We start from the raw sequence: 12,344 nt of genomic DNA, 5'->3' as shown, positions 1-12,344 counted from the left end.
AGTTGGGGGAATTTGGGGTTAATACAAAATACAGCACTTTGTTCTGAAATATTAAAATTAAGTTATCTTCCATGCTGAGATGAAAAAAAATTTGTCATTACAATTGAGACCAAAATGACCTTTTCAAAACACATTCTCCATTAGTCTGATAGTTATGAGTCTGTCTTCCTAGAGATGTCTTCCTGAGGCAGTCTCGGTGATGAGGACACTGGAAGGCATCAGACTGTAGGGGGCGAATGGGAACCCATTATGCCTCTGGGCTGGCATTGCTTTTTTTGCTAATGAATGCAAAGCCTTCATCTCCCCTTGGGGAATCATAAATGGGGACAATTATTTTCTCCCCTAAATGCCAAAACAGGCAGTACGCTCTACTACTTTATGACCCATTCAAAAGCTCTGATAAATGTCCAATATAAAAACACCATCCATAATCTCATCAAACGACCTTGTACTCCACTTATTGACAAATTTTATTTGAACATTATCTGAATCTGTGTTAATGTGATTAAAAAGGATGTGTAACTAAACTAAACATTTCAAAAACATTTGCTGTGGGCTCTGCCATGGCCTAATGGTAGGGCACTGGGTAACTAAGCAGGCGATTCGATTCCAGCCTGGGTCATTTGCCAAACCTTCCCTGTCTCTCTCTCCCTGCTCATTTCCTGTCCATATGTAACTATCCTGTCACAATAAAGGCATGAAAAGCAGAAAAAATATCTTTAAAATGTATATTTGTTGTGCAGACATGGGAAGTTAGTCAGCCACAACGTGCCTTAGTGCTTATGTAACAAGGCTAGCTCCCTATCCCATTGAGAGTAAATAGAACCTCCCACCTCCCCCATCCCCATCTCTCCCTTCCTCATCGCTCATCCCTCCCGTCCGTCTCTCATCCTTCTGCCCATCCATCCATCTCTCTCTCTATCTCATTACTTCAGTCATTGTTCCCTCTCTCTCAGGGAGGAGAGAAATTACTGCAAGGACTCCACATCTGTCTGGGAAGCAGTTTTACACAGGCACAGAGAGGTGAGGGGAGAGAGGTCAAGTGACATACCGAGGACAGAGGAGAGGAGAGTATGGGTCAGGGACTCATTGAGAGAAGAAAGAGAAGAAAGACTTTATAATGACGGATACATAAAAAGCATTACAAGGACTTAATAAATAATTAACTGATGAACAAAACGTTAACAAACGTTTGTAAATGAGTGGAAAATGTTAGGTTAATATTTTTATTTATCAAACATTTACCGAAAAAGACAGACATGCAAAGATGATGAAAAGAGGGCGGGTGGGAGAGCGAGGGAATGAGACCTTGAGACAGAGAGAGAGAGAGAGAGGGAGGAAGAGAGAGAGAGAGAGAGAGAGAGAGAGAGAGAGAGAGAGAGAGAGAGAGGGAGGAAGAGAGAGAGAGAGAGAGAGAGAGAGAGAGAGAGAGAGAGAGAGAGAGAGAATCACGAGGATTAACTAGAGAGAGAGCAGGACATAGCTCTGTGGGTTTGGAAAAGAGCCTGAGGCAGAGTGAAATCCTGTGCTGCCAAATGTGGAAGGGGACTAAACCATCACAAAAGCCCTGTCAGGAGCCCCTCGCCACAATAAGACCCTCAGTGAGCCAAAAGTAGCCTGGCAAACCAGACTTGTACATGAAAATTAGGAAAACGTGCTTCGAAACATCAGGCACTTTGTGCACCACCATACAAAAACTTCTAAAATAGTATGCTGAGTGCTACGGTCATCCCTGGGTCTAGTTGATGAGAAGTAACCCAGTCTGTCATGAAAATACTACGGCTGTAACAATATTGTATCGAACCGAGAAATAACAATGCGCAGTGACAAAGAAATGAAAGAAGCAAGAAGGCAGTATCGTGATGGGCCCTTTCAGTTTTTTATGCTTCATTCCAGATTTTTTTATGTAGACTTACGGTGTAACATAGCCAAATGTAGCCTAGAAATCTAGACGCCCCTAGAGGCCGCAAAACTGTAGGGGTTTTTGGCGCGGCCAGGCTAAGCCAAATGTTCTTTCAAGCAGCTTCCTTGGCGGAGGTCTGCGCTCTCTGAGTGCTTCTAGTTCATAATCTTATTTGAAAAAAGTAAATTAGTTTTTATTTTAATTCAATATTCAAAAAATCGTGGGGTGTATCAAACCATCGGTTGGAAATCGTGACACGGACTGAATCTTGTGGTGACTTGAGTGTATCGCTACAGCCCTAGAAAATACAGTATTAGTCTGAAGGCTAGAGGTGATACCAGTTTGCCTGGTACCAAATTGCCTCTGCACTGCCCAATCCTATGACCAATCACACAGACACTTTTCAATAGGAGACATCCCACTGTCTCCTCTGTCCTGCCAAAGCTAGCCCCAAGGACCCAACTAGCAGGAAACTATATAGCCAGATATGACATAACATTTACTGTGTGAGTCATCATGTTTTAGGGGGCACATTTGCCATTGGATAAATAGTGTTAAGCCATCGACTGTATGAGTTCAACAGAACCTTACGAAAATCGACCATGGTTTTACTGTGGTAACCATGGTTTTACTGTGATGATCATGGTTTCTCTAAGTACTCAGTAAGTAGAGTAGTAGCAGAGTAGTGCAGAGTAACTTTATTGATCCCCAGGGGGAGACATCCCACTGTCTCCTCTGTCTTGCCAAAGCTAGCCCCAAGGACTCAACTAGGAGGAGACTATACAGTATATGCAGCCAGAGATGACATAACATTTATGAGTCATGTTCTAGTGGGCACATTTGCCATTGGACAAATACTCTAAGGACATCGACTGCATGAGCTCAACAGACTTGAGCATTAACCACAGATGGATTTGAGAGTGCCACCATGTTATTGTTGGAAGAATCATCCAGGTGTTCGCAATATTATACAATTTAGAGACTTCCCTAGTGTGTCTCCCTCAATACAGTCTAATACCACAGTGTATGACTGACCTGTGTATTTGTATGTGACATTTGTGAGTGTGTGTGTGTGTGTGTGTGTGTGTGTGTGTGTGTGTGTGTGTGTGTGTGTGTGTGTGTGTGTGTGTGTGTGTGTGTGTGTGTGTGTGTGTGTGTGTGTGTGTGTGTGTGTGTGTACGTGCGTGCACGCGCGTGTGTGTGTGTGCGCGCGCAGCCACGCATGTGAGTGTGTGTGTGCATGCGTGCATGCATGTGTACGTGCATGTGTGCCTCTGTGTGTGCATGCAAGCATGCGTGCCTGCATGTGTGCCTGCATGCATGCATGTGTGCATGTGTACGTGGATGTGTGCGTCTGTGTGTGCATGCGTGCATGCGTGTGTGCATGTGTGTGTTTGTGTATGTGTTAGGATAAACACCATGTTCCCCGTCTAGCAGCTGTGGTTAGCAGACATAAGAGTCAGTGAGGGGTTCACTGTGGAAACCCGGCCAAGACCGGGCTTAGCTAGTTGCTATGCTACGAAGACAAGAAAGGAATCTGCATCAGTTTTTTCCTATGCAAATGTTCTTTGTGTGTGCGTGCGTGCGTGCATGTCCAGCATGGTTATCCATAACATTATGCTAACCTATGCCATGGTTCCTAATGCTAATTTATCAGCATGCATAGATAATGTTATCCATAATGTCTAGAATATAACTTCTAAAACAGTGGTTCTCAAACTGTGGTATGGGGTAAAATTCTTTTTTATATACAGTATACCGTATATAGCCTATTGAACTGAAGGCTGATCACAGCTCTTGCAGCCTTTAACGTCTGTTTGGTATCACATTTTGTGCAGAACTAAATGCTGAAAGTATGATGCATAAAACTCGGCCAGCAAGACAGTTTAAAATCAAAGTATCCATCATACAGTACAGACTACGTGTATATTCTGAGGTCAAGAGTGACACAGACACCCATACAGTCTTAAAGGGACACTGTGCAGGAAATTGTCAAAAAAGGTACTGCAACTATGCTGCTCATTGAAACTGGGCTGCCAATTACCAAATTTGATCTTTACATTAAAGTTTTCTAAGTAATAAACAAATATTTTCTAGTATGGTCCAAGTACAGTCATTTTTGCAGCTAAAAAAGGCTATTTTTGGAGAAGATCCCCCTTTTCATGTATGTAAAGTGCAATTTTCCCAGTCATAATGAATACTTAGAATTTGATGGGGGTAGTAAGTATTCATGAAAAAGGTGACATTAGTGAATGGGCAGCATGAATTCTGGAAATAAACAACTAAAAATCTCACACAGTGTCCCTTTAAGCAGTCAAAACACACACAAAAAACAAAACTTACTCTGCGTCTTCTAAGGCTTGCTGGACTGGTAGGGGAGGGGCTTGGAGACTTTCCTGAGCGTGGAGTGGACAGCTGACTTCCCGCCGTGCCATTGGCTGCAACAGAGGTCACAACAAGAGCAATCAGAGATGGCAACATGGCCCCCTGGCCTGGAACCACATTTCTCGAAAACGTTGTCGCTAACTAAGTTAGCAACTTACTTTGTTGCAATATAATTTCCCATTGGCAACCCACTAAGTTGCTAACTGGCTAACTGGTTAGCAACGATGTTTTTGTTAAACGGGGTCCTGGTCTTCTTTAACCCCTTAGCGCAGCACTATGGCTCTCTGTAATGTCACAGCAATGTTGTTATGATGTAGTTAAGCATTTTCAGCAAGTGAATAGGGTCGCCGGCAACCCCTGCTGCAGTAACCCCTGCTACATCATCTTTTTGCAAGGACAACAGAAAAATCTTCTTAAGGGTGCCTGACCTCTGGTAGAGCAACATATCAGTGTTTCCATGGAGGCATATCCTCCTTATTATGATGATTATTATGATTTCAAGGGTGATGCCATTAAGGAAGGTACGCGTCTGTGCACAAATAAAGAAAACATTTGATGCAAGGTGCGCCCCTTTTCTGTGTAATTTGACATTCTTATTTAGGCATCCTTAAAAGTAATTAATGAACTCTGAGAGAAGCCTGATCCCTGCTACAATTGACAATAAGGTAGATATATAATTCAAACTGAATCACTATTCTCCCTGTCTCTTATTGGTAGATTCATAGGGTAAGTAATATTGTGTGAGTGTCCGCGGACGATGGCGACGTGGGTGGGTAAGGGACTGTGTAAGTGTAACTATGTGACTCTGTGTATCTGTGTGTGTGTGTGGGGGGGGTTGCACACATTTTCTGTATGTCTCTTCCATTACTGTTAGCATACAAGTGTGTGTGTGTGTGTGTGTGCGTGTGTGCGCGCGTGCGTGCGTGCGTGCGTGCGCGTGTGTGTGTGTGTGTGTGTGTGTGTGTGTGTGTGCCTGTGTGTGTCTGTGTTTGCAGGGGAGTGGATGAACTGTGTGACTCAGAGTGTCTTTGCAGACACTCTGCAGACAACCGAAATACACTGCAGGTGGACAGCTACACAGCCAGACAGACAGACTGGCAGACAGCGAGACTGGCAGACAGACAGGCAGACAGACAGACAGACAGACAGACAGACAGACATACAGACAGATAGCAGGGGCCAAAATACCCCAGATAACAGTATTTCAGGTGCCAAAGAAGGGATACTAACTACAATACACATTCTATGTTGAATTATTCAATCAACTGTAATACACCAAACACACTCAAAATAGTGCATTTTAGAATGACTTTTATGCATGAATTAAGAATAGTAAAGACAATGCAATATCAATAATCCTCATGAATTGTGAAGCAGCATGACAGTACTGTATAAGCCTTGATGTTACATGATAATAAAATATATGCAAAGCAGAATATTTAAATGCAGTCCCAAATAAGACTAATTGAAATGCACGCCTGCATATGCACCACACAATATTGAGCGGACCTGCAGCATAGCCGCAACAGTATTCACCACAGAGAACCTGTTGAATACCAGTCATCAGTCTTCCAATGGAGACACTGCACTGCACAGCAATCAGCCGCAATCAGTCTCAAACATACCAGCTTACCAGACAGAGGAGTGACATCACACCACAATTCTTTCAGTAGACAGGAACATTGTAAGCACACATTTCTACCTGATGTAAAATTTCAGAACATCTATACAAAGTACAAAATGCAGTGTTGATCAAATACTTAAAAAGTACCAAATGCAATCTAGAGGATGTTAAATTGTTAAAGTGTTAAATTAACATTGCATCTTTTTGTTTACCATTTACTGTAATATTTTGCAGGTTCCAATATTTTGCATTATCTGTTAGTTATTAAAGTCAATTCCCCTCCTAGTGTTTCTTCCCATCAGTCATCATTTTGATAATTTTGCCATTTTTGAGTCATCACCTCACTGTCTCCTGTCTATCTCTTATCTCCTCTACTCTCTCTCTCTCTCTCTCTCTCTCTCTCTCTCTCTCTCTCTCTCTCTCTCTCTCTCTCTCTCTCTCCTTCACCTCTTACCTTGGAAGCAGAGTGGCAGGCTGGCACACAGAGCTATTCCCCCTGCGCTCATCTTGTGTTGACTGGCTGCAACTCTGGCTCTATGCTCTGCTCTCAGCTCCGCTCAGCTCTTGTGTTGACTGGCTTTAACTCTGGCTCTATGCTCTGCCTCTGTGCTCCTCTCAGCTCGATAACCATGAATGAACTGAGGCGGCGGGAGGCTGCGGGGGCGGTAAGTAGTAGAGAGCTAGCTGTCTTCCTATTGGCCAATTCCTCCCTTCTGCGTCCACATGACATCATTCCTCCAGTGATTGTTGTGCTTGTGTGTTGTGTGTGTGTGTGTGTGTGTGTGTGTGTGTGTATGTGTGTGTGTGTGTGTGTGTGTGTGTGTGTGTGTGTGTGTGTGTGTGTGTGTGTGTGTGTGTGTGTGTGTGTGTGTGTGTGTGTGTGTGTGTGTGTGTGTGTGTCTGTGAGCGCTCGTGCAAGTTTTTTTGTATGTCATTCATTACTGTGTGCGTGCGTGCGTGCGTGCGTGCGTGCGTGCGTGCGTGTGTGCGTGCGTGCGTGTGTATGTGTGTGTGTGTGTGTCTAGATGTGTATGCATGGTGACTGTAGATGTGTATGCATGAGCTTCTCTGTGTAAGTGTGTGTTGTGTCAGTGTGAGCACTTTCATGTTACAATCCCTTCAAAACAATTGATTTAATGCAAATGGAGCAGCTATGGGGCGTCCACTGATACTAGCTGAAAGAACAAATCCAGGTTTTCTTTTATTCATATGAATCATAGAGAAGAAACTGACTAGATAGTATTATTAGCACAATGTGCACATATCTTACTGAAGTGTGTTGACAAAGGAACTGATTCACACGGTTTTCTGCACAAAAAAAGCACAATGAAATCACTCTCTGATGTGTTATTTTTCTGCACTGTCTTGGGTTCACGTCTGGCAATCACACTGAGATACTGAGGGATGAGTAATGTTTCAGTGAGCGCACCAAGACTACGTATTAATATCCTTACAAAACCAGAGTGCAGACAGATGGAAAAAATGACCTACAACACAAAGGCGAAGGAGAAATGAGAGAAAGAGAGCAGTATGCTGCCCTATAAAGGCAGAGTGTAGTAAATACATATTTTATCAAAGTTGAGTTTAGGATGGAGTTTATGGAAAAAATCATAATCACGATTATTTTGGTCGAAATTGTGATCACGATTATTAATCATTAATAATTATAGATTTTTTTGCAGATTTTTTTTTAACATTTTAACAAGATGAAATATACAGTAAGAAAGAATGAATTATATACGGGATGAGCAAAATAAAATGAATTGTAATAATTATGTAAAGGCAATAGCATGAAACTTAGGTGGACAGATTTCTGTCCAGAAACACCAGCCTGTCAGTATGTTCTGGCTTCAAGGGCGCTCTCAAAGGTAGGTCACTATTGCCACGATTAAATCACGATTGAAATCACAACTTCGATTTCACGATTTTATCACGATTTTACCATTATTTTCAATTCATTGTGCAGCCCTAGGATGTAAACAGTATTCATTGCACCTCCTTGATCTTATGACAAAGCCTTATGGTCCAAATGTGTCCCGTTGTAGAGATGCTGCGATGTTATATTTGCAGTAGCTACGATATTCAATGTAGTTTTACCAAGGCTCCGAAGGCATCTTTCTTAGTTACAATGTTGATGTAGATACTGCACATCGCCTTTGTAGGGCAGTATGGTAAGCTTCGAAGAAGAAGGAAAGGAAAAAAAGAAATATGGAGATACCAACTAAAAAGTGAAAGTGCAGCGAAAGCCCCCCTGGGAAACTCCAACTCCCATTGTCATTGTGACGCAGCACACATGTGAACACTGCACACACCAACATTGCATTTTATGCCTCACCCATGCGAGGGGGCAGCCTCAAATGGCGCCCCAAGGGAGCCGTGTGACGAGACGGTACCATGCTCAGGGTACCTCAGTCATGGAGGAGGATGGGGGAGAGCACTGGTTGATTACTTCCCCCTCCAACCTGGTGAGTGGGGAGTCGAAACGGCAACCTTCAGGCTACAAGTCTGACGCCCTAACCGTTAACCCATGACAGCCCTTAAAGGTGTACATAAGGTCTCCTACACTTATACAGAGAGGGAGGAAGGAGAAAGATAGAGAATGCAGGAAAAGACAGAGAGAAAGAAACAGAAACCATCTGGTGGAGTGACACCTTATTTTGCCAAACTGCAAGAACGAGCAGTGATTTGATGCTGAGCACAAGCTGCAGGCTGTCTTGCTGTCATCTTAGTTGCCTGCATTTGTGCCCTTTTCATATGCGGGCGCTAACCGCTGCCTGACACACAATGAATAATCCATGCCAGCCAATGACAAATCGAGAACCTCGGCGCAGGACCTAATGCCACCAGAATAACAATCCTGCCAACACTCCGATCCAGCAGGATAAACTTCTGCAGACAATAAAATAACCTTAGCCTTGTCTGTATAGGCTGTTAGCCTGCTCAGTCTGGCTGTCATTTAGTCATTGTCTTACCAGTGTACTATGTATTAAAATGTACCATTTAAAAAATATATATTTTTAGGGGCTTTTATGCCTTTATTTGATAGGACAATTTGAGATGGTGACAGGAAGCCAGTGGGACAGAGAGACGGGGTGGGATCGGGAAATGACCCTGTCCGGACTCGAACCGGGATCCCCGTGGGCATGCAAGCCCAAATGTGGGGGGCTTAGCGCGCAAAATGTAACTTTTATTTAGAAAAGCCGCAGTCTCAAGTGTGATTCTTGTATTTTATTTTAGTGGGTTAGTATGACAGACAAGCCTTCTTTAGCGTTTTACTGCTTACGCCGAAACGTCTGTATGATCCATACCCATCTATCCAATACAACCAACAACCACACAACATCAAGCAGAGGGCATAATGGCCCACGGCCGCCAATCTTGCCCAATACGCCACGTAATCTATCTCAGCCTCTTGAGTGCAGTGGTCCCTGTGGATCCCGTGAAGATCAGTCCACCGCGTGGACAGCCACTCTCCTACGAGAGCGGCACGATCATGAGAAGTCCATTTTCCAGCGAGAACGAAGGTGTATGCATACATGCTTAATCCGAATTTCAGAGAGTGAACGAATGAAAGACCAATTTCTCTCACATCAACAAGAGCTGGGCTAGTAATGTCTGAACATTAACTATCATTCTTCATTCGATGGCCACTCTATACTTCAATGTTCTTTTTTATAAACTGTGTGCGTGCGCACACATACACACACGCGCACGCACACACGCACACACACTGAAAGACATACACAAAGACACAAAGAAGACACACACATTTTCTGGAGAATTAATATTCTGGTAAAGGAGATGCTGTATTCTGCTTTGACACATTAGTATTCTGGCCATGGATACGAAGTATTCTGATTAGACAAAGGGGGCATACTCATCGGCCCAGATGGAATACAATAGCAAAAGAGAAGTAGCAGTGAAGATACACAGACAGACAGGCAGACTGGCAGACAGACAGGCAGGCAGACAGACAGACAGACAGACAGACAGACAGACAGACAGACAGACAGACAGGCAGACATACAGACTGACAGGCAGACAGACAGACAGACAGACAGGTAGACATACAGGCAGGCAGACAGACAGACAGACGTACAGACAGGCAGACACATTGGCAGACTGGCAGAAAGACAGCACGCACACAAAAATATGTGAAGATGAAGTCTGATTAATATGGGAGACGGACCAGTGGACAAAAAGAAACACAGACGAACAAATGGACAGAGACACGGACAGAGAAAGATACATACATACATACATACATACATACATACATACATACATACATACATACATACATACATACATACATACATACATACATACATACATACATACATACATACATACATACATACATGCATGCATGCATACATACATACATACATACATACATACATACATACATACATACATACATACATACATACATACATACATACATACATACATACATACATACATACATACATACATACATACAGTACATACATACACACATACATACATACATACATACATACATACATACATACATACATACATACATACATACATACATACATACATACATACATACATACATACATACATACAGTACATACATACACACATACATACACATCTCTAGCTTAATGTGAACATGTTCATAGTACATGAATGAGTCAGTCTGCACATATGTCTGCACTTCATGCCAGCCCTTTTCCACGTCCATCTCTGACGTCTACATATGTCAAGGCAAACATCATTTTTGTATATCTACAAATGTACAAATGAACAGATGAAGTGTGTGTGTGTGTGTGTGTGTGTGTGTGTGTGTGTGTGTGTGTGTGTGTGTGTGTGTGTGTGTGTGTGTGTGTGTGTGTGTGTGTGTGTGTGTGTGTGTGTGAGAGTGTGAGTCAGAGAGAGAGAGAGAGAGAGAGAGAGAGAGAGAGAGAGAGAGAGAGAGAGAGAGCAAGAGGGGGTTCAGGTGAAGAAACAAGATTGTTATTTTGACAAAGTATTGTGAGAGCCCGCGCACCTCGAAGGGCTTCTTTTTCAGCAGGTGCAGCTTTTCAGAGTCTGATGAAGGCCTAAGTGCCGAAACGTCAGCACCAAAAAAAAAAAAAAGTGGTGAACTGGAAGAAGCAGTGTCGCACTCCTCCTTGTGAAAATTGATGACTGAAGAAACAAGGTAGGAAACTACTCATTATCCAGGTGATGCACAGTATGGTATGACCTACTTTCAAGACTCTGAAATAATACAAAGACCACCCTACCAGTCCTAACAAACCCATTTTTCTGAACCCAGTCTCCATGTGGATGATGTTACTTCCGCATGTCAACAGGCACAAGAGCAAGGCAGGAAGTCGTTATATGAAGCCTGTTACTACCCGCAATGTAATGGTAGACTTGTCTGACCCACATTTCAAAGGTCTAAGACTGTATATGGACTTCCCTACCATACCCCGCCACACACCATCCTCAAACATGACCTACTTCTGTCCCCTCTCTCCCCCCCCCCTCTCTCTCTCTTACTCTCTCCCTCTCTCTCTCTCTCTCTCTCTCTCTCTCTCTCTCTCTCTCTCTCTCCATCAGATGGACGGCAGGGCGGAACACAAAACAACAGGATGTGACTTGTCTGCCATGCTGATGGGCTATCGTCTGTCGTTCCGATTTTCTGATTGTGAATTACAGTGCCTGGTAACAACAATTTTTCCAAAAGGCATAGAGAATGGAGGCAGGGGAAAGGCACCATGCATGCCATGAACCGTGCTGTTTCACTGAGTCACTGCATAATAATGTTTACCAGAAGCATGTGGAGATTTGTTAGGCTAGGTCAGACTGTCTGACGGGCGAGAAACGAAACAAATAAGGGTCACTATGAGAATTATGTACATGTGACATACATATTTAATCTCCCTTACATGACATTAATGTACATTACTACAACGACTTAAAATCAAAAACATAACTAAAGCCAACATCACTACCAATACAAAGTGCACAGGAAATACACTGAACAGCTTCCCCTGTCACACTGAATCATAACCCATGTATGAAACTCCACCAGAACTTAGAAAGTGCAAATGCAAGACCTTATAAACAACAGAATATTACATCTCTGGTGAAGCAGATCTGGGGTGAGTTTCTCAAAAGGGAAGTTGTTAGCCTGTTAGCAACTTCGGTAGTTGCCAATGGGAAAATGCATTGAAAGAAACGAAGTAGCTAATGTAGTAAGCAACTTTGGTTTTGAGAAATTCACCCCTGTGCAGTGGATTTGTCCAGCCAAAGTGCTCCACACACCTGGGGTGCGTTTCTCGAAAGCAGTTGTTAGCCAGTTAGCAACTTAGTTGCCATTTGAAAATGGGAAATTGCATTGCAAACAACAAAGTAGCTAACATAGTTAACAAACAAAGCTTCGAGAAATGCACCCCTAAACTGTAAAAA

The 12,344-nt window shown here is 43.0% G+C and overlaps 1 protein-coding gene across 1 annotated transcript in view; it reads right to left on the bottom strand.

Moving 5' to 3' along the window:
- LOC134453569 (serine/threonine-protein kinase DCLK1-like) overlaps nucleotides 1-12,344 on the bottom strand; it is a 97,762-nt gene that overhangs the window by 25,925 nt on the left and 59,493 nt on the right. Inside the window, exon 5 of the mRNA XM_063204347.1 lies at nucleotides 4,247-4,341. Within this exon, the coding sequence (XP_063060417.1) occupies nucleotides 4,247-4,341 (95 nt within the window). The remainder of the gene's footprint in view (nucleotides 1-4,246; nucleotides 4,342-12,344) is intronic.

This window comes from Engraulis encrasicolus, chromosome 8 (assembly GCF_034702125.1).
Source record: "Engraulis encrasicolus isolate BLACKSEA-1 chromosome 8, IST_EnEncr_1.0, whole genome shotgun sequence".
NCBI classification, from domain to species: Eukaryota; Metazoa; Chordata; class Actinopteri; order Clupeiformes; family Engraulidae; genus Engraulis; species Engraulis encrasicolus.
Note: the sequence above shows the minus strand (reverse complement) of the source record. Positions and strands in the feature narration are given on the sequence as shown.